At 43.2% G+C, this 26,958-nt stretch overlaps 1 protein-coding gene across 1 annotated transcript in view; it reads right to left on the reverse strand.

Moving 5' to 3' along the window:
- Window positions 1-25,971, reverse strand: part of atp8a1 (ATPase phospholipid transporting 8A1) — an 86,325-nt gene extending 60,354 nt beyond the window's left edge. Inside the window, exons 1-10 of the mRNA XM_030765507.1 lie at window positions 25,737-25,971; window positions 15,407-15,521; window positions 10,607-10,706; window positions 8,779-8,877; window positions 5,990-6,035; window positions 5,567-5,607; window positions 3,347-3,420; window positions 1,435-1,504; window positions 1,190-1,317; window positions 198-309 (exon numbers count right to left, since the gene is read on the reverse strand). Of these exons, the coding sequence (XP_030621367.1) occupies window positions 198-309; window positions 1,190-1,317; window positions 1,435-1,504; window positions 3,347-3,420; window positions 5,567-5,607; window positions 5,990-6,035; window positions 8,779-8,877; window positions 10,607-10,706; window positions 15,407-15,521; window positions 25,737-25,971 (1,020 nt within the window). The remainder of the gene's footprint in view (window positions 1-197; window positions 310-1,189; window positions 1,318-1,434; window positions 1,505-3,346; window positions 3,421-5,566; window positions 5,608-5,989; window positions 6,036-8,778; window positions 8,878-10,606; window positions 10,707-15,406; window positions 15,522-25,736) is intronic.
- Window positions 25,972-26,958: the final 987 nt, after the last annotated feature.

Raw genomic sequence — 26,958 nt, forward strand, 5'->3', positions numbered from 1 at the left:
GACATAAACATGACACACCCCACAAAAACATGATATACACCCAACATAAACGTAACATGAATTAATTTACATGAATATACAATGTACGATATACAATATTTTCACATACAAAATATCTCAGAATTAAAAACAAAGTCCCAAAAAGCTCAGCTCACGGTTTGTGAAGCGGGAGATTAGTGAGAGAGTAGAGAGCTCACCTGCATTAGTTTGGTATCATGTCCCGTGTAGACCACAATGCCATGCACCCACTGTGTGTTTCTCAGCTGGGCCCCTCTAAGCAAGATCTGGTCTGGTCCCAGAGGAACCGTACTGGTGAAGGAACACTGAGGGTTTTTACAGTGTCTCAATCCTTCAATATTATAACAATACTCATTAACACTATTTAAATAAATCATCTGATACGGAGGTGTCTTCGTTCAGGTCAGAACAGGATTAAATACAGAGCCACAACTCGGTCTATTTTGACTTACATGCTCAAATTAACTCGCACAAATGATACAAAGAGATTTTTCATTACGCATTTTGAGGTCTGAACAGAGTGCTGGAAATGGTCCCTGTGGCAACTTGGAGTAATTACAGAGGGAAAAAATCTGAGGACTGAGGCCAGTGGTTTGTATGATGGGAGGGGACACTTGTTGTTATTGTACCCCTGGGCCGGAGTCCCAACTTCATTGCATAGGCACGCGGTCACACAAGCCAGAGTTTCGCATTATGTCAGCGCAGGCATGCTTGTTATGAACGTCACAACCGCATGTGGTATTTTAAGCACACACAACAGGGGTTGCTTCTGTTTACTGGGACAGTAAATCATAATTTATGTAACTACATTAAGAGACTGGTTTCCAATTCGCAGCAGGCATCCGACAGGGAATACGGAGCGATAGTAGTGCCAGAAAAAAAGCTCTACAGCCACATGGGCAGGGACAATCCATGGCGGATTCCTGGAATTCCTCATTCCAAACAAGCGCGTATGCATACAGAAAACAGGTGTAATCGGGAAGAGAAACTGAACTGAGGGACATGTGAAAGGCAGTGTTAAGTCTCTAAATTTGAACCGCGCTGTTGCCTTTAAAAGAGACTGTCTTGTCCTCATCAATATTTCAGAGCCTTGAAATACTCAGCTGATCTTCAGTCAGTCATTGCTCATCACCAGAAAAGGGGATCACAGCTGCTTGTCCAATTCTCTCACCTGTGTCCGTCCAGACGAATGTTCCCCACAAACTCATACAAATGCCTGTTAGGGTTTTCACATTCCATACGCCCAGAAAGACGCATGAGACTGTCAATGTCCTTTATTTCTGATGTGGTCTGGAGTGCCTGCATAAAAGAAAACACATTCATCTGAATTTAATCGGAGTGATGTGACATACTGTTAGGGATCACGCCACTGCCGTACGGTGATGTATGTTCGAAGTGAGGAATAAACACACTCACCTGTCTGATTTTAAGGTTTGTTTCTCCGTCAAGATTGGACGTCTCGATGTAACACATCCCTTGAGGTTCACTGATGTAAAGGAGAAGGTACATTTATGGAGGAAATGGTGTGAGCTACAGTCTATGCTTCTGAAGGGATATATATATATAAAATCCTAGTCAAACTTAGCTTTAAGCATATGGGTATAGTATTATGCAATATGTCATTTGTAGCAGTCCAGCTTTACGCTGAGAGGACTTTAGCCAGTATCTTAACATGCAAAATAACTTGCACAAGTAAACTTTACACTGTGATACTTCTGAAGTATATTAAGAGAACACCTATGACCTAATGTATGTATTATGTTAGTGTCAGCCATGGTGTAAATTCACAGGGGTTATCCAAATATTAATAGAAACATGACAGCATTACAGCATAAACAGCAGTGTATCTGCCCTCTACACAGTTATGGGGGTAATTTTTAAAGCAATCATGATGGAAAAGTGGGTTAGACAGACAACTAAACCCAGGCTTCACAACCAAAAAAAAAAAAAAGTCAAATTTTCTCTCTAGACTTCTCTTAATATAAACATAATGTAAATCAAAATTAAACTCCATAATGCATTTAACAATTGTACATTAATCATAACTTCCCTGTGCAAATATTTTAAATTTGCTTTTCATCCAAAACTCATTTTATTTGTTTCTCATTAAAAAAAAAGTCCTCTAAAATTCACTTATAGTCATCAGTAGTGACATGTCTTTTTGTGTGAAAAGCCTGGAGTTCAGTTGTCTTCAGAGCACAGTTACAGCACATGCAACAGAGGTGGAATGCAGCACACCAACTCAGACAAATGGACACTGTGACAATCAATGGCATCTTCTACAGTGGGAGGGATCTTGCGGAAACGCCAGCCAATAGCCTTTAATTCAAAGCCGTTACATGATGTGTCTTGCCTTCCATTACAAAAGAAGACACATAAATGGTATTCTCCAAGGTGATTACACTCACTTCTCTTTGGATCAACTTTTCTGAGTCACCAGAGTCACCCTGACTAAAGAACAACAACAACAACCGCACTAAAACTGTGTGTGGATTTGTGGGATTAGAAGAGCAGATTGGTCAGCGTAAACAGTTATTTATTCAACAAGACAGACAAGCCTCTTTGTAGCGCTTGTGGAGTATCTATGTTTCTGAGTATGTCACAACAACAACAACAACAAAAGAGATTAAAAAAAAAAAAAAACTCCAGAGATACAATGTGAGCATTGTTGACCTCAGCACAGTAGTTTACATTGTGATCAGCCAAGGATGTGAGCTCATGCAATACGTCACATCAGAAACGCTGCTGCGGTTAAGGCCATGCATTGTCTATGCGGCATGAAAACACCATCTGAACCCCAGTCTGTGGGGCTGTTCTCTGTCGGTAACAGAGAAGTGTTTTGTTTCAAAGAAGCTTCAATACAAACACACACAAACAAGACCCCCGTTAGCATCCTACTGTACACTCCATTTCATTTTCAATTATGAAAACCGTGAAATGGAACTGACTGGTTGAAACATGACTTGATAGCACAATATTTTAATTAAAACAACAAAAAAAAAAACCAACAACCCTCCTTAAAGTTAAATTTAGAGCCTTATATTCAGGATGTCATATGATTTGCCAAGTGACAAAAATTTCCATCTCAAACGGAACGCGGAATGACAGCAGGGGTATCTGCGAAATTGCAGGAAATTCTCGTATTCATGGACCCTGTTTGACGGTCTGAATCAGAGGGGAGACAGAGCACAGCTAGCTCAAAACAAAAACATAATCGGCTGTGACGTCAGCGGCAGACAACTACGAGAAGCGCCCTGTCCTGCAAAAAGCATGTGTCCACCTATAACCCTCCACACACTCGCATGCACACATCACTGCTGGTCCTGACCTGGACGACAGAATGACGAGGTCGGCCGGGAGGTGATCCCCGTTGGCGGCTCTGACTACCTCCCCTACTGCCACCTTAAATTACCCAGGATGCACCAGCAGAGGTGAGACAGAGCGTGGTAGTGTTGATCGCACACAGAAGGAGGGGGAGAAGGGTGATGGGTGGAGATGAGAAGAGGAGGAGGAGGAGGAGGAGGAGGAGGAAAGAGGAAAAAAAGAAGGAGCACACAGAATGAGACAGAAGAGAGAGACAAATGCTTTAGTTCTACTGAGAGGAGAAAGAGACGGAGCACAATGTCGTCCCTCCTGAATCAGTTCTCAAAAGCCATTTGCACCATGTCAGACAAAAAAAAAACCCAGCCAATTATAATGTATAACAGCTGTTACGAGTGACTCTGATAAGATGAATCACTAACGCTAATGAGCTAGCACTTAGACTTGCTGAGAGATTGTGAGAGTCCAGAGGAGAATCGAGACCCATAACCGCTACAACCATTAGCAAACAAACAGCTTATTTTTAGACCTGGCAGGCAAATGGAATGTGAGAATGAAAGGATAAACGCATAACACAAACTAGTTTTGTCAGGGCTAATCAATGAGAGAAATTTCCCCTCAGAAGGAAGTGATGATTCAAATAATACCGTACGTGTCCTTGTTTATCTCAATTATATACATAAATAGAACACAAAGGTAATTTAATTAAATAACATGAGGAAATCAAAACATTTTTTGCTCTAACTGCTCAGACGTGGAACAATTTTTAAGCGTTTTATTTCTCTTTTCGTGCACGAGTCATCACTTCCTTGGAGGAGCTGAGTGAGAGAGAGATCGGGAGAGTTTGTGGAGGGGGTTTCCTTGTAGACTCTGGTTGGAAGATGAACTCCTCTACCTGGATGACAGCAGTATAGCATCTGCAGGTATGTAATCTTTGCCATTTACTCTAACTATATCCCCAACCACTACCTGTAAGAAACAAACTAGTTATTATTCCACCGCACTGGAGACCAGAGTATGAAATAAATATGACAGGTCATGTCAATTCACCAAGAAAGAAAGAACAAAACAACAATATCATTAAATTAGTAAGAAATAAAGAAACGACATACATTTTTTATCTGCATTTTAGAGTTACTATATGCAAGGACTAATATGCATATGCACACACATCATTTGATCTGAGACTACAATTTAGATGAGACAGTTTCATAAGACCACATGCCACAGCTGAGTAAAACTGTTTTTTTTGTAAGCATTTGCATTATTAATCATTCTATTTAACCTAGTTTAGAAAAGAAAAACAGCATGTAGTGGAAAGGACTACACAGTAACATTAGAGTAGATCAAAAAGAGAACCTTTCAGTTACATGTGAGGTGACATAAAAAAAAAAACATGCATTATTTACACATTACAATACCATGAGCTTTACTATGCGTTGTAATGGGTGAACGCATAATGAGGTTTTCTCCGTGACATGCAGGATATTAACACTGCAGTTGAAATATTAATAAACCTGGGGTAAAAGTGAAGACAGATACAAGATGGGTAAATAAAGTTGCTCCTTTCCTATCTCTGGTCTTCGGTTATGAAAGACAGTAGAACGGGCTATAGGCTGTGTAGTGACTACACTGCTATCTAGTCTCTCTGCGCATCATTAGCTAACAATGGCTCCGGTCTTTTTCTTTTGCACCTTATTATTACAAGCACACATTTCTGACACAGTAATTAGCTCAGTGCTTCATTAACACAGATAAAAAGCTGCTCTCTGTCCAGCTACATTAGCGTCTCACCATCCACGCAGTAGTGGACTCATTACAGGCCAGCGCCTACTTCACCGGTTCAGGATGAGTGGACATGTCACGGGGGGTGGGGGGGGGGTTCCCCTCTTAATGTAAAATCGCCTAAAGGATGCATTCGCACATCTAAAGGCATAACCGCGGCGAGCAAGCGCATCCTTGGACAGCAATGCACTGTGAGCCAAAGCCTTACACTGAGTTTGAAGAACTAGAACATTCCTTTTGGCGCTTCTGTCTAGCTGTACTATGTCTTTAATCTATGACGTTTTTGTGCAGTTTCTCATTCTATTCTCCCTCTGTTCCTGGTGCACTAATCCTTCTAAGTAAAGAATTTCTGGTTTTTCATCTCTGGCCAGCAGTTTTCTTTCCCTCATCGCAATACATGGAGTAGCGGCAGCTAGTTGACTGACACCATCTGGTAATGTACCTTCTCCCAGTGCACAATCTCCCAGGCACCATTTCTCAGAACTGTGAAGAAAAAAAAAAGACAGAAATAGAGGGAGGAAGGGAGGGAGGGGGAGAGAGAGGGAGAGAGAGAGTGAGGGAGAGAGAACAAGAGAGAGAGAGGAAAAGAAAAGAGAGAGAGAACTTTAACATGGTTGATGTATCACCACTGTCAGTTTGCTTCATGGTCTCATTTATTTAAAACTTTACTCCAAACACACTCTATGCCCTTGTGATGGACAACCAGAAGACTGTTCGTGAAGTATTTTGCTGCTGCCCACTCTCTCCACATATGCCTTTAAGCTCGGAGAGAATGAATGAGTTTAAACGGAGCAGCTTTACAACTAACAGAAGAAATGATTGTTTAAAAAAAAAAAAAAAACATAAACCGATCCAAAGCCTCTACCTTGGGTTTCTTTCTTGTTGACAACGCTGTCAGCATTATGACGTTTCTGGAAAAATAAACAGAAGTCATGCATTATAACAACACCACGGTTAGATAGAGCAAAGTGACATGATCGATGAAGCCAGGCTTAAGCGTGAGGATGCAGAAGCGTGTCGGACACAGACACACGTTTCTGTCCTGGATTACAGTGTTTCCTTTGATCTTTCTTGAACGGGAAAAGCGTCTGAGACGGAACAGACCATACGTTAGTGGCGAGCAGAGCGGGGTGACTGCAGCCTCTAGACGCTAAGGAAACGCCGCGTGTACATTTAAAGGCCCGTGGACTGCTCCCTGATTAGCCTGTTGCGCTCCTGGCAAAACTGGGCAAATGTTAGTGCCTCTTTTCACCTCAGATAGAATAAGGTCTGTTTGTCGGAGACAAATGAGAAGAAAAGAAAAAAAAAAAAGAGAGAGACTGACTGAAACAGACAGCTTAGGATTATGTCCTGACAGCACTGAAGGCGGTAGTGCATAGATAACGGAAGATAATATCAGTGCTTTGGAGCTATTCATTTGATCACTTCTCCCTGTCAAATGCTGTTGATGGTTGATTTAATTAAGTTGATTCAGTTTATGGTAATCTAGAGTGAACAGGGTGCTAGCCGGCAGGTTTCAAGCTATTGGGGAATTTTTTATGGATGATTCTGCCAGGAGACTGTTCCGTTTGGCTTTTCTGATTTCACCTCAAAGAACCCTCTTATTCTAACGGGCAATTTAGAAGAAGTTAGACTTTTAGAAGAATTAAAATCAGAAGTTTATTGTTCCTTATTGCAAAACCAGAAATTTAAACTAAAGCAGATATTAGAGTTTGATATTATCTAGGCCCTCTGCACTACACGGTGCACGCAGGCATTGCATTGCACTTTTTCAAGGTCTGAAGGTTTTCTAAAATCATAACTGGTTGCCATGGGAGACATTCAGAAACTAATCTTACCCCGGGTGCAATCCTCTAAAAACTCTTCAGTAATATTTTTGACACGACCACTACGCTTACATCTCACAGCAGCGCACGATGAACTGGCCACATATCACACGGCACACTCACTGACTACACCGCACCAGGAAAAAAAACAAACAAAAAAAAGTTCATGTCTTCAAACGTCCGTTTATTTTCATATCACTGTGCAGCGTAGGGTACTTCATTCTCTTTTCCTTTCACTTCACTCCCCCAACCCCCTTCTGCAAACGTCTGTCCTCTTCCTTTTGAGGTGAGGTGATTATTAGATTATGTGTTTAATCACTGTGCCTGAGGCAGGAGAGAGAGAGAGCGAGCGAGTGAGCGAGTGAGTGAGAGAGACGGAGAGTGAGTAGATGACAGGGGAGAGAGAGCGTTAGACTGCAGAGCGCTACTGTGCCGCTCTGGGTATCGCACTGGGGATGAAAATAGAAAAAAAAAAAAAGAGAGAGAGAGAGAGAGAGAGAGAGAGGGAGAGGGGGATGGACTGTGTGATTTATCAGGCTGGTGGGTTTTGGCGCCAACTCTCTGTTAGAGGATTACAGCAGCGTGGGCCACAGATAAAGAGACTATGGTAAAAGGTAGAACGTCATCTCTTTATTAGAGGTGAGCGGCGGGATTGTGACAACCAGACTGAACCCTGGAAGATTTTGATCAGTTACGAAACTGAGGGCACAGACATAGAGTTATATCTCTGACTGACACCCACCTTAAAATTCAGAGAATACAGACCGAGAGAGGAGTCAACACGTAAATATTTTTCACCACGAAGCTAAAGACAGAGGGACGTCGATGAGAACTGAGTAGCAAGTAGCAAGTAAAGAGAGGTCAATGACCTCATAGCATGACTTCATAGTGTGGGGCATCTTGAGTGGTAGCTATGGAGACGACCTTCACTCGCAGAGTCAACATTCTTTCCTCAGACCCTTAAAGATCACAGGGGGCCGCTATAAAACGCTGCGCTAGCCCATTTTCAACGCAGGATGTCGAGGAGCGTGATCGGGTAGCCGTCCGCAGAGACCCAGAGAGAGGATCTTATTTCAGGGCCGCAGCACTACAGCGAATCAACCTGGTTGGCATTTTTCAAATGGCCTCTCTTGACCATGTAAATTTCATGAGGGCTTTGAATGAATGCGCGGTCCAAAAAAAAAAAAAAGAAAAGAAAAAAAAAAAAAAAAAGGCTTGTCAGAAGCGACCTCACTGAATGTCCTTGGTTGATAATGTCCCTGATATAAACTTCAGGTGCAGCATGTGAAACACATGCTGTAACTGGACACTCTTCAAACTTTACCCATAACCAGACAATACCTCTCGATAGAGAGGCAGAAAACGGTACGGTGTCCATCAGCGGCTAAACATTGTGAATACAGTCTTTAATCTGCATCGACAATAGGGAATTGTCTCCAGATGGCACAACGTTCTATAAACACATACGCGCTTAACGTGCTTTTCATCTCATTGGCTTTCATTAATGAAACAGTTCACAAACAACAGCACATGAAAGAACCGAAGGCTGACAAAGGCTAAAGTGAATTTTGCTGCAAACTCAGAAGCTTACTGATGTACCTAAAGCTGAAGTAGTTATTTCAGCTTGCTCCAGAATTATGTATTTACTTTCACAGCTGTACATTATGTTGGTTTTAAATTGTTTATGAAATGGACTCATACGTGCATTTTCTACTATTACCAAGAATAATCAGCTGTATAAAGATCTAAAGTTTAGGACCAACCAATGTGAGATGTGAGATTTCGTGAGACATTTTTTTGGTTTAGACGGCAAAAATTGCAATCTCACCAAATCTTCAATGATCTCCTTCACCGCTGCAACAACCAGGATGAAGAGCAAGGGCACCAGAGTGGTCCATCTGCCAGTGGGAGAAACATCTGGAATTTGCTAGAAAAAAAAAGAAGAGAGAGAGAAGAAAAACGAGCTCTAAGGAAAAATGTTTTTATTTCCATTTAAAAACCAAGGGCAAAAACAAAGATAGCTCTAACCACTAATAAATCAAGCTTGTATGGATGATCTCCAGAAATATGGCTGTCCCTTGTGCTCTTCTCCTGTCTCCCCCAGGGAATTATGAGGCACTCTGGACGTAGCCAAGGGTGTCACCCCCGCCCCCCCCCTTGGTTCTCCTTGAGTAATGTCATGTGCCATTTGTCAAGAAGAGGTCAGAGGAGTGACCCCTTGGGGGGTCCATAACAATAACACTGACAGCAGGAGGGGTCATGTGTGCCGAAGTCCACTCACAGGTGCACTTGGCATTGGTTAGGATTACGCTGCTTTTACGGCAACGGTGGAGAATATATCCAAGAACAGTGACGTGGACCTGATGCAACCTGACCGCATATTGACAGTCGGTAATGAGTATACCTTCGGAAAATTAAACTCACGCCTTAATATTCTACACACATGTAACAAATCCTCTGTTTATCTTGTGACTTATTCAAATATTCCTTCATCGGTGACAGTGTTGCACTTCATCTAAGTCATCAAACTAGTCAACACTCGCGTGGAAAAAGTTAAACATTACGCCAATTCAACGGTATCCATCTTGTGTGCTTACGCACCTTCAAATTTTTGCAAAAACAATATTAGCACCTTGTCTTGCTTAATTTGTAAGTTTGTAAACCTCTGTTGACTATAACCCACCCAGGTGTGGCAAACAAACTGTTAACACCAGTCGAGAGCTGAGCCGGCAGCGCCGCGTGTGTCACGGATATGATATGCGGCAGGAGTAAAAGGAATAAAATCCCTTGTGGCTACGCGGTGCTTCCATTATCTTCCTTAATTCCTCATACCGCGTGGATCTGGGCACCACACTAAACCTGTTCCTTGCAAATTTTCTCTCCTTCCTCCCGTTTTCTCATCAGCATAGTGGTGGCTGTTTACTCAAGGTCAATGCATTGACAGCTGGGGAATGAAGCTTCAGACCACCTGCGCTTCAAAAGCCTGTTCTGCAAGGTCACTGGCTCAGACCAGCACGCAGTCAAAGCTCTCATTAGGCACGTGTTTATTCAGCAAAACCTGAACGCTACCTGAATCTTTTACCACCTGAATCCAGTAACGACTCTGTTCAATACAACTTCATACATTTCAGGTCTAAGTGTTGTCCCAGAAAGACTTAAAATGTTAAAAAAAAAAAAAAAAAAAGCTTGTGACAATGGTGTTATGTTCATGTAGATTTATACTAATGGCATAACATCAAAAGGACAAAGGCAAGTTTGCGGGGGGGGATGGCTTGACTTTTTAGATGAGTAGAATATTATACACATTGAAAAACTCATTGACACCAGTTGCCATAACAAAAGTCATGGACTTGGTTTGCTATTTTCTTCTCCAAAAAGGAAAGACTAGGTTCTCACGCACCGCTGAGTCTGGCAGTAAAAGTCACCAAACCAGTCAAACCAATAATGATAACGTCAGCAAACTTTTTCTTTTTTTTCAAATATGCAGGGGACATAAAGTCTTCAGCTGCTATGCCAAAAATGTGGCACTATTTCCATTTGTGTGCCGTTATGAGTGCTTCTTGGTTTTGCGTTAGAAGCATGTGAATTAGACACAGCTGCATTAGTTTTATCTTCCCCTGGTAGTGCGTCTCAAGGCAATGAGAGTGGAGACTTACCTGCAGCAGAGCGATGAAGAGAAAGAAGGAGTTGGCGGCTCTCCTGAACTGAGAATAGAGGAATCTCGGCAGGAACGTGAGCACATTGTACTTTGCAGTGCTGGAGGGCAACAGACAAAAAAAAATAGAAGCATGAATAACGAGAGAGAGAGAGAGAGAGAGAGAGTGAGAGAGAGAGAGAGAGAGAGAGAGAGAGAGTGAGAGTGAGATGGAGAGAGAGTACGGAGGAAAGAAAAGGGATAAGTTATTGATTAACAAATGAACTTGCAGGACCGCTGTCTTCTGAATGTTAACGATGTTATCAATGAACAGTCCCCCAAGCCAGACGATATTCTTCCATCTGCCATAAAATCCTCTTTGGATCCACACAGCTAAGGATCCTCTGTGCACAATCAAGAAAATGGCCAGCAAAAACCACCACCACTACCATACATCAACCCTTTCTCCCGAGCTCACCATCTCCTGCCGTGTTAGTGGCTGTTGGTGTGTGTGTGTGTGTGTGTGTGTGTGTGTGCGTGCGTGCGTGTGCATAGCATGGCACACAGGTACTGAAACAAACAGTGAGTGATGTATGGGAGAAGAGTGGAGTAAATGACCATAAACCATAATTAGGGGGGTGCGGGAGTACTGGCAAGGGGGTCGTAAAGTGCCTGGGGCAGACGTGAGCTATGGCAGCAAGCTGGCATTGCTTCCAGGCCTGGGTCTCTCACTCTGATTTACAGATACATTAGGAAGCACGCAACCACACTACTTTGGAATGAGATATATGTTCCGATCTACAGCCACTCCCCCAACCAACAGGCCTGTTTGTTCACACTCACTACCTGAGCGAGAAAACCCATCCAAGCATCAGACAGCATTATCTCAATCACAGCTATCATGAGCAGGGTTTAAGTGGTAAATACCAAAGTCGCCGTTCGCATAGAGCTAAGCCCTAAAAATACAGCACTTATCTTAACAACAGCCCTACGCTCTGTGTACTACGGCAATGCGCCGATTACCACTGCATTCGTATTTATGCGCAGCACAGAGTCATTAATCTGTATATTGTTCCAGACACACATGTTTCTCTGTGGTATTGTCATAACTGGTAGTAATATCATTAAACACAAGAGAAGATAATACTCATTGTGGTAAAAATGCATGCTTCATAAGGCACACAGGCACACAGTGAGATGGAGGGGGGGGGGGGGGGGGGGAGAGTGAGTGTAAGAGAGGACAGAAACACTCAGCAGTGCAGAGGCTGGCACACAGACAGTGAAAGGCAATAGTGCTTCATTCATTGTCTCTGTGGCTCACTGATACTGCCTATCACACAGATCGCTATCAGACAGTAACGCACCATTCACCCCACACCGGGCTACAATACCAGACAAATTAGCAGGACGACAGAGACAGAGAGTTGTGACGGGACCTGCCTTGCCTTAGTGTTTTTCCCCGTAATGTTCTGCCTCTGAACAAAACGCTTAGGCTGTTTTACATGCTGTTCCAGTATTGCTACAGCTCTCTGTCGCTTTCTTTTGCTTTCTCACTCGCTCACTCACTCACTCTCTCCCTTTTTCGCTTTCTCTCATACACACACTCACACTCTCCCTCTTTCTTTTTCCCTCTCTCCCTCTCTCATACACATACACATTCTCTCTCTCTCTCTGTCTCTCTCTCTCTCATACACGATTACTTTCTCTCTCTCTCTCTCTCTGTCTCTCTCTCATAAACACACACTCTCTCTCTCTCTCTCTCTCCCTCTAAAACTGCAAAGCACATTCTTGATTTTTCCTTCCTTCCCACACACGATTAAATTTCATCAAGCAGGGCCTCCAGATAGGAAGGAGCTTTCACAGTGCCGTTAATGGTGATTACAGACCCGCCTCTTCTTTCATTTCCTGTCGGCGGCCTGGCCACCGTAACCAGATGAGCTGGCTACACTGCAACGGAGTCACAACCTCAGTCCACCTGTGAAAACTGAGAGGCCGAAGGAGGACACTCTTAATCAGAATTCTCGTCGCTTTCATAATGCATTGAATCTCAGAGTACAATATCATAGCACGGTGGGGGGGGGGGGCATTAATACTGATGATGTCATAGCACTGGGAGACATTAATACTGATGATGTCATAGCACTGGGAGACATTAATACTGATGATGTCATAGCACAGGGAGACATTAATACTAATGATGTCATGTCAGGGCAACATGGTTAAAACACGTGAAAGACTACGCGTGTGTATTTTGATCATGTTAAAGCCGTTTCAAAAAGCATCCTTACTCATCCACGCCCATCCCTGTTTTGGAGAGCAGCTGTTCTACCCTGTAGAGTCTTTACTCCAGAGCGTTTACTCTTGGCTGTGGCCGAAAACTACTTTGTAACGTTATAATTCATTTGACTCCATTTCCATTTAAAGGCCAGTGGCCGCGACTGTCCTCGTTACTGATCAATATACATCGACTTTGTTTACTTACAAGCTTTAAATTATTTAAGACCAAAAAGGTTGCGGCTGGATTAGGCTTTTGGACTGTTTTTCACACACATACATTTATATTCACACACATACACTGCATCTTCTTTCTTATTCTTTCTCCATCCCCGTGTAAAAGTTTGCTGTGTATTTTGGGGTGGGGGGTGGGGGGCACAGACATGTCCTTATCTACAGCAGGTCTGGCTGAAACCTCATAAAGGGAAGACCAGCTTGGCTTGTCTGGTCAGTGATTTTATTAAAAGGTACAGGTCCTGAATGGCTCACCACCTCCCCTCGTCACATTACAAGTTCAACATGATCTGTTCTGACATCTGCAGCTGACCACACAGAACACAGCATGCAATCAGAGGATGGGGTTGCCATACACAACCAATAACAGCCTCATTCTTTAAATTACAGCTATAAAAGCACGGTATCACCATGGATATATATTTTACAAGCGCAAGCAACCCTGCGAAGGAGACAAATTTTCATATTTACATAGTGCATGTTGACATTAAAAAATGACAAGCATGTAGTTCAGGTTGATCTTGCTTATTAAAACGGTCAACATGTGCACTATTTGAACATGAAAATGATTAGACGGTTTCACTTCTACTTGTTTTTCATTCTGCTTCCAAACCCTCTTAAAAATAAACATCAGTTTACTTCTTTATTTTATTCACTGTGGATCATTTAAAAGGATCTGAAACCTAAGCAGCTTGGCTGACGGCTTTCGTATGATGTCTCTAAACTAGCACATCGCCTAAAGCGAGAAAAAATAAATAAATAAATAAATAAATAAATGAGATGACAGAGCATAGGTCAGCTCGTTCTGTGTAACTCCATCTATTTTGACGACAGATCTTGCAATAAGAAAACAAACAACAGAAAAATAAATAAATAAATAAATAAATAAATAAATAAACTCGCAGTCCTCCCCGGCCTCTCATGCAGCAGGAATGCTAACGCTGACATCCCCTGACACGGGACGCCTACCCAGACCCAACCTTTTAATTCAGTTTCTTCATCTCTAACGAGGGCAAAAAAAACAAAAACAAAAAAAACCACACTGGCCAGCTTAAAACCACCATGAGCAACATCCCAGCTAACAATGTGGCACAACACAGCAAGCACCGCTACCAAAGTGGGCCAAAGGGACCAGAGCAGAGTAGAGGACAGTGATGTCACAGAGGAACAAACTGAGCTTCACAAAGAACCCAAAAAGAACATTCCATTTCACTGAAATCAGTATTCACCTCCCAAATCTACGTCTACATTCTAAGGAACTTTGGAACTTCCTGATCTCTAGATGCCTTGTTCTTATGTACGGATGTCTATTGTTCTCAAGCAAATCTCATCATCTCTTTTCTCTAAATTTTTGACATTGGTGCTGTGAGAAAACCTAAAAGTGAGAGTTCAGACAATACCACTGATCAAGCAGAGCACTCCCAGGGTGCACGGTTTAGTCAAAGCGAAAATGAAAACAGATCTAAGGTACGCGGGGTGTGTGCTGACACCAGAGCTCAAAAGGCTGACTACACATCATTAACACTCTGATAATCCAAACATCTGCACCTGCGACTTCGATAACCCAATCAAATTAAGGTCACAAGGGAGTGTTTTATTCCCTCTTGACTACATTTTGATTTTATAGTACTAAGCAACACATCTCAATGCACCCAAATCACCCCTATGCACCACCGCTGCCTCTAATCATCAGTACCCTAAAATAAACGCGCTCAATCAACTGCACTTGACTGCTGCATTCAGGATAGTGTGTCATTTATTTGAGCATAACTGGACACCCTCTGAAGGGGGCAGTGATGCAGTCCTATGGATGAGGTGCGAGGCTCTGGTGCTTTCTGCTGTCAAAGGCTAGGTCCTCCCCTCTCCTTGTCATTCATCACTATAAGCCAATATTTGACTTGGACACATTGATGTTCTGCAGTGGCTTGAACTTAGCTGCCATCTCAGCAGCAATTCCTCTGCTGTGTCAAGCGGCAACTCGGTTGTCATAGAACGTCTTGCTTCTTCTCTTTTCACACCCCACCCCCGCCTAACACCCCCAACCCCCACCCCCATCCCCCCATCCCACCTCCCCCACCCCTTTCTATGTCTCTCTCTCTCTCTCTCTCTCTCTGTTTTTCTCTGTGTGTAACAGGCCAGGTGGAGGGGGATCTGCACTGCGACTGTATATTCATCTTCAGATGGTGTTTGGTGGTGAAGACACAGAATGACTGTCCTAGAGGCTATTTCACACTTTTGAGTTGACACACAATGCAACCAGACAAGCAGATGAAATCTCAAAATGACTCCCACATGTAACTGTGTTTAGACTCACCTAACGCGATTGGTGCAAAACTTGGTGAATTGTGGCTGATTGATGAATATTAGTCGAGCATCCTCTTGGTCAGCTAAAGAGGTCTTCTCTGAGGTGTCCTCTGTCTTCTCGTAACCTGAACGGAAAGACAAAAACGACAGTTTTACAGTCTGAGTAAAATAAAGAATGAGAATGGAAAGACATAAAAAGATATACGCAGGATCATTTATGATCCGGTCATATAAACCACTGCATCGTTTCAAAAAATGTCTTTTACCTTACACTGTAGTTATTTGTAAATTGTACAGTAAGTAATCATTTGTGCACATACAGTGTAATGTATGAAGTTAGGTTCTCGTTACTGAGTGTAACCACATCCTAATTAGGTATTGTTTTGACACAAACTCAGATGTCTTTCAGAAGCAAAGGAAAAAAAAAAAGTCCCTGAGATGAAGGTCTTTATCAGACGTACTTTGACTACGTGCTTTGTGTCCCTCACAATGGCCTTAATGATATCACGTTTCCTATTGTACATTATCTGAATAGCGTACTTGCATCACGAAGGCCTACTTGGAAAAACAAACATGCCGGAACAACCCTTCAGGTCTATAAAAGTTAATCCCAAAACAGGCTCTCCTCTCAAAACGCTTCATAACTTCTCCAGTAAGTCAACATCGCTGTCAGAACTACGGGAGAAAGTGGAAGGTCACCGGGACAGAGGGATTATGGTGGCAAACAGAATCCCTGCAGACAACCAGTCCCAGAGGGAGGATCACTCCATACACCTCCACAACACGGCTCAGATAATACCGGCTCCTGCTATTATAGGCTACACTTTAAACAGGCTTGAGCTAATACTTCAGACTTCAGCTAATTTTGGCCCAACTTAAGCTAAAGAGAAGTCCTGCATGCTCCTTAAACCAAGAGGATCACATTCGTCCGCTCTTGATACAGGAGTTTAGTGCATACGAACGTTAAGTTCTGTAAATATTGTGATGGGCGCAACTTTTTCTCCTTAAGCTTTTCACTGTGCTGAAACAGACAGTATGGAAAATAAATCAAATCCAAAGTAAACAAAACCCAGGTAAAAAAAAAAAAAAAAAAAAAAAAGTTCATTTCTAAGCTCATGGAGGATGGACAAATTATAAATGGAAGGAAATATCAACAGATATTATTATGATCTCTGATGAGAATGATATGCGGGATATTAAGAAATGCTCACTTTTCACCTAAATCTAATAGCTGCTTGAAAGGCTTACGCTCCGGCACGCAGGGTTTGTAGGATTCACTTCCCTTCGTGGAGTCTCATTACATTTAAAGTGTGTCATTTCCTGGCAGGACCCGGCAACCTCTGCTGGGAATGGCATGTAAACCGCACTGATACACAAACTCATCTTTATATCAGATAGGCTACAAAGAGGAGTCGATCTGGGGTGTGACTGTGTCTGAGGCCAGTGTGACAAACTAGGCTCAGACACAGTTTGACTTCATCGTAGGTGAGCAACCTGTGTGTTTCAGTGAAAGGCCATCTCTCTAAGAAGACAATAGATCTTTTGCAGGATAACGGCGGCTAAATAATAGATGGAAGGATCAATAAATAATGTGGCCCGACTGATTCAACGGTAGGCAGAGAATGAACAGACTTCTTCTCAATACTGTAGTTCCTGCATCCGTAACCAGGCCAGTGGAGGTGACAACCCCATCAGTAACAAGAGCCAGGCCGAAATGTCACATGCTGACATATAACAGCCAGACTCTCACTGCCTTTCTCAACCTCATTTAATCTCACCCAACCACAGCCATGTTGCCGGTCATTTTACGGTTGGAAAACTGAGGCAGAGGCCCTCAGACTCGACGTGTTAGATAACTTAAGTAAAAGCACATGACACTGAGTCTTAAAGTTTAGATCGGTGCTTTCAAATGAGGGATAATTAGCCCCTAATTTAATTTACAAGCTTGTTTTCAAACACTGAGGGATGAGATGTGATGAGCACGTGCCAGGCAGCTGAGAGCAATTGAAGACAGAGTTCAGTTGTTCTTATTGGCATCCTTCTACAGAGAGACTTACTGGTGGTCATTTGCAAAGCATTATAAAACAACAAATCTTATCCACAATTTCACATGACTCATTAAAATTTATCTTCGCCAAAGAGTTCGACAGTAAAATGGACTTTGTATTCATATGGTGCCCTAAATAAGGAAAAGGCTTTGTTAACCTTTAGGAGAAAAAAAAAACTATGCAGGTAATAAAGGTTAATAATCTGTAATTTCCGGATTTGAGTTTTAGTTTAAGGTCAAAGGCTTAAAGGAGAAAAAAAAACTCTGAATGTATTCCATCAATCTTTGCAATTTGAGCTGCTTGTTTTTGTAACACCACACACATATACACACACACACACACACACACACACACACACACACACACACACACACACTTTTTCAGAGATTACAGCCAAACAGTTGAGAGGCAGAGACAATGACTTGTTGCAGAAGGTAGGAGCAAACCAACATGCAGTGCAAATGAAGAGACTATCCCTACAGATGATCAGTCTGGAGCCAGACCGCAGAGAGGCCAAAAAAAAAAAAGGGCTCTCTCTAGCACTACAATATTTTGAATAGTTCAAATAACAAGTTACATATTGAACCACCCTCTTCAGACCTGTGAATGTGGTAGTCAATGTCTAAAGCAATTAAAGTCATAATTGGATGTTGTCATCACCTGATCCCGGATGGGGAACCCTACAGTTGTCTCCTTGACCTCTAAAGTTTCGGACAGACAGTCCCATCTAAAAGTGAAATCCAGGGCCTTAAACTACATGGAGGAATAACGTATCACTGTTAATATAGGACTGGGACAAACCACCTGCATTGATCTGAAAAAACCCCGGCTCCCTCGGCCAGACTCCAAATTTGGAGCAGCATTGATTGATCGCAAGATCATTAAGACTGGCGCCATCTCTAGAGTTACAAAGGCACTTAATCAAGCTTTTGGACCGGAGCATTCTCCATAAACGACACCAGTGGTTCGGAACTAAAACAGGCCTGCGACGCACGCTTCCACTCAGAACCGCTGATAAAACACAACGGTGCAGATTGGGAATACGTACACGAGCATCGTTACGGCGTAGTGAGACGTGTTGATTATTTGCTCGTTTCTAATCCAAACAAGCACAGATGGGCGAGTAGGAGCGTGTTGAGAGAAACATGGCCCGTGCTCTGAGTCCATCTGACAGGCTGGCTGATCTGATCAAATCTTTAAACCCTGTGGTCTGCCGTCGCAGATCTCCGCTTACACCCCGCTGTCCTTGGTGTAAGAGCCTTTAATGCTGACTAAAGCTGAGGCTGTCCATCGAAGAACAGTTAACGCAACAGGGTACAGAGCTTGGGGAAAACGAGGCAAACGGGTCTCACCTGTAAAAAGAACGTGCAAGGGAACTCTGCGTGTTCAGTGATGGTCCTCGATGTCATCTTATAAGACCATTCAAATTCGCTCTAAAACCTCTCCATCCCCAGATTACTGACATTAGCAATGACAGAAAACCCATCAGCAATAACAGAAAAACAAAATATTAATGATGTCCCGGAGAGCTGTAATTCCAAATATGTCTAATGGTGTGTCTCGACTGATGAAGTCGTGAGGGAAGGTTTTAGTGCCAAAGCTTGTCCAAAAAAAGTATCCATTTAATTATGCTTTAGGGATTACCAGCTTTCTAAAAAAACATTTTGAATTGAAAGACTAGTCCAGTGAACAGCGGGGGAGGGGGGGGGCATGAGAGGGGTTCCCCGGCGAGAGGGCTTCCCAGTCGGACAGCGGGCAGTGAGGTGGAAGGGACAAAAAGTAGGGGAGACGGCCAAACTACCGCATGACAAAGTGGAACACTATGAGAAAGAACGATCCGGAATTGCAATGGCATAAGTGTGCTCCAGTGGGTCGCAAAACAGCCTGGGGACTGGAGGCTCTGAACACCCCTATCTCAGGTGGAAAGACAGCAGTGATAGTGCCCGTCAGAAAACTCTCACCTAAGTCGCATCAGATAGCACCCTCTCATTGACTGCACATGCCTGTGTTAAAGTCTTCATCTATACAGTTCTCCTGAAATTATCAGACATTTTTACGCCTTAAATTCACCTGAGACTAGCCACATTTCTGAATAAGTGATTAGTTACTTGAAAACAAAAGGTCATCGATAATTTGAAAGCTTACAGTTAAGAGGAAGAGGACGGACAAGGGCGTGAACTTGTGTAATGATTGGGCAGCACTGGTAAGATCAGATTGATTGTAACATGTGGGATTAGCTGTTGCAAGATCCTATGTCAAAGCCAAAAAAAGGACCTGCTTAACTCATAAATTCTAGCATTTGATATAGCTTAAGAGTACAATATCTGTGTCAGCTGGGAGATGTACTGCATCTTGCCAACAGTCGAAAGGCCTAATAACACATTCCATATTCCGTTGCTCTCATGTTGCAGAGTTTTTTGGTACTAAGCATCCTAGATCATCTTCCAAATCTGTTTGCTAAAGGAAGACACAGCCCGCACCAGCAAGCAAAGTTATGAATGGAATTACGGAGATTAAAATGAACAAAAGGATGTGCCTCTCTAAAACGGGACATAAATCTGGCCAGAAAATTAAAGTACAACATGATATGAAATGTAAAAACAACAGCGACAACAACATCAACAAAATGCATCGTCACGAAAGGAAACTGGAGCTCTTTATAGAAATACTCCGGCTTACCCACCTCCTCCCCTCCCTTTTCTTGGCTGTGTCACCAAAGAGGAAAGCCTGACACAGATCTAAAAACTATCTGCCCCCTCTCTTCTTTCCCACCCACTCACTACAAAGTAGAGTGGTGGTAACTCCCACCCAACAACAACAACCTCCCCCCCCCCAAGCCCGCCAACTGGGCCTGATTTATGTCATGCAAAGCCACGTACATTTTTGTCTTTCTTTTTTTTTTTTTGACTTCCTGTTTGTATGCGCCTTTCTCAGTATTTGCAAATAGGAAAAGCTAATGCTTGACACCCCTCTCTCTCTCTCTCTCTCTCTCTAAATATAGATGACCCCTGGCAGTGCTATAATCATCGAGTTAGTACAGGCTAGGGTGCATTCCATGCCTTGGCCTCCCCAGGCTGGTTATGCAATGAGAAGGCTGGATGAGAAGCTTATTGGATTCCCTCAGAGACAGGAGGAAAATTCCCGTGGCTCAGGGCTTATAGGTGGCCCAGCTGGGACACTGTCACAACAACTTCATCTGCCACGATACCGGTGATAATCCACCGGGAAGTTTGGGCGGAGCCGGTTTCATTGCTTGATTGGACACCAGACAGCGGCAGGTCCAAATGTCAACACTGTTGAATAAGTGTATGAGTTGTACTAGAGGAGTGAAACGATCTTACTGATATTTAAAGCTCACTGCAAAAATAGACACTATGATGATTACAGCGTTGGTCACTGATGTAGTCAAACTGCCAGTTAATTTAAAATGACATTCCATTTCTGGCATTTCAAATTGATATGTTATATCAGTGTCTCCTTAGAGAGAGACCACAGCAAATCTCTTGGACTCCAGCACTGAGATGATCACCATTAAGAGCACCATTAAGCAAGTTTAAATTCAACAACAAAATGCAAATGGAGGTGCCTTTGCATCATTCAGTGGTCATTTGTTACTGTAACAGAGTGGTTTTTCATCAGCTGAAGTGAAACATGTTTGTTTTAAATCATTCATTTCTTGCTATAGTTATGGACTGCCAGAACCTACAGAGAGACCCCCAGCCAGCACAGAGTGGCATTAGGAGAAACGTCACCGGTCCACATCCAAAATCAGACCACGCTGTCCTTTTAGCACTCAAATGGGAGTAGACACATGAAATGGTAAAACGAAGTCCATGCTAAGTACAAGAGACTGATCAAGAAAGGAAATACAGCCACATACCTACGTCAAGTCGATTCACATGTTCATCAGAACCGGTCTGCATCTTTCCAAGATCAGTGTACCGTTACCCGTTACTGTACGACAGACCAGCATGGTGGCTTTTAAGGGATAAGATGCTTAAATAACTGGCTTCGCTATGGCTGGACAGAACACATGGAATAGGTTCTTAGCCAATAGGATTTAAAAGAGCACAGTGAAAAAGCCAGGATCCTAGAAGTCCCACCACTCTGAGAATGGAACATGCCACAGAACCAAGACTCTAAAAAGGCAAGGGAATCAACAGCTGGGCCCATTTGATTTATACAATTAGAAGAATGTCAGTTGGATCACTAAGCTTTCTTCACCCGGTCTATCTAATCCACTGCTCCCTGACACATTAGGGAGAGGAACTTGCATAATTAATTACTGCAGCAGGAGCTCCATACATCTCTCTATGGTGAGTGGCCCTACAGAGCATGTGCGGTGTACAAGCTTGGTGGTGCGCGGGCCACTGTAAGCGACAGAAGGTTTTGAAGTAGAGCATGCAGGAAATTGCGATACAGTGCCACAATAACTGGAAAGTACTGTATTTCAGGATAAAGCAATCACATTGCATACTGTGCTTCCCTTAAAAGAAAAGTTTCAAGAACATTTTGACAAGGTAAAAAGAGATACAGTGAGTCTGCCAGACTTTCAATTCACCCTGAGAATATGACATTTTCCTTCACGATGAAATCAACTTTGAAATTAACTGACATGTAGTTGCCCCGCTCAGCTAGCCGTTTAAGTCCCCGAACAGTCCGGAGGGAGTTTTCCATTATCGAAAAACTGCCCTTGCCCACCTACCCGGAGAGAGGCTTTTAGTGAATTCTGCTCTTCGGATATCCATTTCACATCCTTCCATCCTTCCACAGACACAGAGTGGGAGATAAAGGGCTCAGAGGCTGACACACATTTCTCAGCGTGAGCTGCTCTTAGTATTCCCCCATGGACTCGTTGCTTCCGCTCTGCACTAATTTCATTAACCGCAGGCTAGTCACGCCTCAACTATCCAGACGCCAATAAACACAGAACCAGAAACAGGCTCTCAGCTGCCTGCCTGTTTCAAAACTGCAGCCTTACTTGTCTGCGTCCTCAACATCCAGGTCAGCTGAGGAAGCTGAGCCTATGGATTCACTGAATATAACTGGAGGGGGATGAATGAGCACAACTCATGGTACTCCAAAGGGGAGAGAGATGGAAAAAGAGGGAGAGCACTTGCGAGAGAGAGGGAGAGAGAGAGAGAGAGAGAGAGAGAGAGAGAGAGGAGCAGAGCAATACCAAAAGGGAAGCCTCAGGAGGTGGGATCAATAGCGTCAAGTGGCGTAATGAGTTTGGACCCGGGCCAGATGTCAGGATTATTGCTTGTGCCAGCCAACAGACGAGCAGGCAGAACAATGGCGCAAGGGGGCACGGATTCCGTAGGGGTGCCCACCAGAGAGAGAGAATGAGTTGCGTTGGCCTAGCTGGCACAAATAAACATTCCCCCTTTCTCTCGCTGAGAGCGAACACGGAGTACACTCTCTTATTCAAGTGCTCTGACTCAGGATGGTAGCAAACAACAATACCCCTGATACTGCCTTCCAGGACAAAAACAAGCAGTGCTACCTGTACTTTTGTAAATATATTGCAAAAATCAATTTGGGACATCTGCAAATTAAAGAACAGTGAATCATCAAGCGGACAAAAAAAAAAAATCATTTCGTTCAACACTGCTAGCAGGTGTTTCTATATAGCATTTCACATACAGTTATAGTCTGGGTTAATATCAACGTTCCCTCCCTTTTTTGTGATTTATGGGAGGAGCCGCAAAAGGGCAGTCATGCCCCGGCCTCTCTACAGCATGAGAGAGGGGTCGAGTTCGGAGATTGGTGCTGCGTGGCTGTCAACACCAGCAAGATTAAATGGAATCGGTGGCAGCATGACAGGAACAATAGAAGTGATACCAAAAGACATTACCATACAAGCCCAGCCCTGATATCGGTATCACTCAATGGGCTAAAAGAAATATCATGTCATACCAGAGAGCTGACAGGCTGGAAAAGAGATCTGTGCAACTGAATAACATGAGCCAATCTTGACTCTACCCATAAACACATTGTCACAAGAGGGGAGGGAAAAAAAACATAATAAGATATCGCCTCTGATAGTTTCATCAGGAAGCCTGTCCATATTGATGCCAGTCCTCTAGGCACAGACGTCGAAATCACTGCTTTCCATCAGACAGAGGTTTCAATGCTCTGCTCTTCAAATTGAGCCATTGCAAACATTCCCGGGAGACTGCATTTAATAGCCTTTCCCGTAGATGACCACAATACCTATGATTGTAGTCACCTGATACTTGAACCATCAAAATGACAACAGGGATATATGAAACCACAAGGGAACAGGAACCATAATCAACTTGGCTGAAAAGCTTTAACCAGCGTAAGTGTTGTGACTCTTTGCACACGCCTGGGGGATCGAATGAGAATGAGGGGTAATGAAGCCACAAGGCTCGTTGGCAAGTCGATGGTGCCGTCCGAAAGAGGTAGCCTTTGAGGTTATAGTGGAGTCAAAGCCTGACTGGCCAATCAACAGGCAAAAACAGCTCCAAGGCGAATGTCATCGATCTCAAAATGACCGGCTTGGGCAATGATTACACAAATATAACCCATCTAAAGTGCAGTTCAATAACAGACACACCGGCGTAAATGCAAAACTCCAATTAAATATGTTCTTGGCAAAAGCTCTGTTAAACATCAAATGCCAGCGTAAATCTTCGACTCCACTTAAACTTGTGTCTGTCTAATACTCAACTTAATGGAAGGCACTAGCATGAATGCTAAACTTCATTTAGCCTCAAGTCTTTATGTGGCATTTTATTGGGATAAAGTAAGAAAAAAAAAAACGGCAGCATAATGAATGATTTTAGCCTCTCAGTGTTCGACCAATGATATGGACGGTGAGCATAAGGATCTAATTTACTCAGATCTGTTAAGTCTGTCAGGGGAGTTGATGGGAGTATCCTATATGACCATCAATAAATCTGTTTGTCCTGATTCTATAAAGCTTATCACAACCAAGCTATGATATGAATGATTCATTTATGGTGGATTAATATTTCAACAGGCAGAATCTAATATGTATTCATGAGGTCCTAGGCCCTCTGAGGGGGTTTAACTCTTTCACAGACCACGTGAAGGTGCCCGACAGCAGAGAGTGATTACCGATTACCAATACCATGCATTCTGTTTAACCCGAGACAACATGATCCATGGATGAAAACATAAATATTCAACCTTTGACCATGGCCCACGCCAACAACGACGTCAGGGAATTCAGATCCAAATGCCCACCCCCACTGGAAACAAAACTGGACTAAACAGAGATTCTAAGCAGCCTGGGGTTGGCAGTTACATGCAGTGGGTGGAGACATCAGAGGATTAATTCCGGCATCAGCACACAGAGAGATAAATAGATAAACAGAGTGTGTGCGTGTGTGTGTGTGTACATGCACACGTGTGTGTGTGTTTGCGTTAGTGTTGATGTGGGTTGAGGGGGGGTGGGGGGGTCATGAATGATGGAGAGAACATATGGCACGTGCCTAACTCTTTCATAAAGAAGAGACAATAGAAACAGACCAGTACCAACGCATCCGCAAGACACAGCCGCTCTCTGATTCACAAATAATCCTGAACGCTGTGTTGTCTTTTCATTCAGTCATCTCTTCAAAAGGAAAATCTGTGTTTCCTTCCATCCTTGTTCATTTTAAGCAACATCGCAAAAACAAACACTTGATTTAAAAAAATAATTTAAAAAAAAAACCCAGTATTATAATGTACATCAAAGGACATATTGTCATCATGTTCTATTTTTTTTTTTTTTTTTGCAAATTGGGAAATTTAGCAGTTTTGTGTTTTAGATATCATCATTCCTCTTCCTCCTCCTCTTATCATTATTATGATTTTTTCTTCATGCCAATACTGACTTGTACGTGCGAGTGAGCTCTCTTTCAAATATTATTTTAAGGTCTACACCTGGCAACTTGTTGTCAGGTTCTGGCTGTCAGATCTGATGTCTCAGTCTTCACACATCTGAATGTCAAAAGGGGCCGTCTGCGACAGACAAATTGTCTGCCACGAAACTACAACATAACCTGCTGCATCAAATGGCCTCGCTCTTACAGGCTGCTGGAGAGAGGAAGAGCTAGAGAAATAAATATATCTTTTAGGCTTGGATCCAAAAGCCCATTTGCAGACAAATACACATTTCAAGAGCTTTTAAAATACTCATAGACATCTTGAGACTGCTAAGAGAGATGATGTATTCTCTCAGTATCGACATACTGATGAGATGTAGGTGTCAGACAAATAAACACCTTCAATTAAAGGCAAGGAGTCTACACACCGCACCGCTACAGCGGCTCAGCTGCAATAAGGTCGACAGTCGCACAAGCCTCAAGGCCAAGGGTAACATTCGTTTTCGGCTTCTTTTCCACTGATGTTGTCGCTTTTTGCTCAAGTGCCGGCCGTCGCCTTTCATCCTGACCTTGCAGTCCGGCTGCGATTCGATGGCATCGACAGGCTGCGAGCACGTGTGTGCTCTGCGGCCAGCTGTCAGGTCTAGGAAATCATTGGAGCCAGTCATTTCCCTAAAACACCGCAGTGAACAGGATTTTAAGGAAAACAAAAAAATCCTTCCCAGGATTACAACTTTTTTGAAAATAAACCCGCCGTTGTCGCACCGCCAATATGGATCCCTGGGGTTAAGATCATCGGTGACTGTGGGATCGAGATGAGTTGATTGAAATGGGGATGATATATTTGAGGTCAGTTACAGGATCCTGACCAAGTGACCTAAGACAGCTTGGTTATAAATGTTTGGATTTTTTTTTTTTAACCAAAAAATTAACTTGCAAAAGAGGCTTTGGAACTTAGATGTCAGCCTCTGCAGTTCCTCACATAGCACGCATGTCCGGGCAGACCAAGAGAACAACAAGACATACTCAATAATCATGACTACAAGAGCAATCAATGAATCGATTCCCTTCCACATGTATAGTCTAAATGGGGTGTGTCTGTGTCAGAGAGAGAGAGATTAAGCAAGTGAGAGGGAGGATGGGTGTGTGTGAGAGAGAGAAATAGAGAGAGAGAGAGAGAGAGAGAGAGAGCATGTAATCCTGTGTGCAGAGGTTACTTGATTGTAAAGATGCTACACTCAGTCGGGCTTTACTGACAGGGAGAGTGAGAGAGGAGGACAGAGACAGCAGACATCAGCTGGAGGGCAGTGTGGATACTGAGAGCTGTGGAGTGTAAAAGCAGATATCCTGTGGAGACCTGGGAGGCTTCAGGGAAACCAGCAGGACGACGAGACACGCTCCCGGTCCTGGCCAAGGGATTTACTAGTGAGCTCGGCTTTTGCACAGCAATGACATCAACTAAGCACGAGGGCTGCCCTCGTATCTGCCAGCGGGAACAACCTGTTACGCCCAGCCCACGCCCACAGAGCATGCAGCTTAATCCGGTGGTTTCAAAAAAAAAAAAAAAAAAAAAAAAAAAAAAGGAAAAGTCAAAAAGAAAACATTTGGCATGAGGGACTGAAACTATGACTCAACACAACAGCCGACTTGTTGAC

This window comes from Chanos chanos, chromosome 2 (assembly GCF_902362185.1).
Source record: "Chanos chanos chromosome 2, fChaCha1.1, whole genome shotgun sequence".
Lineage (NCBI taxonomy): Eukaryota > Metazoa > Chordata > Actinopteri > Gonorynchiformes > Chanidae > Chanos > Chanos chanos.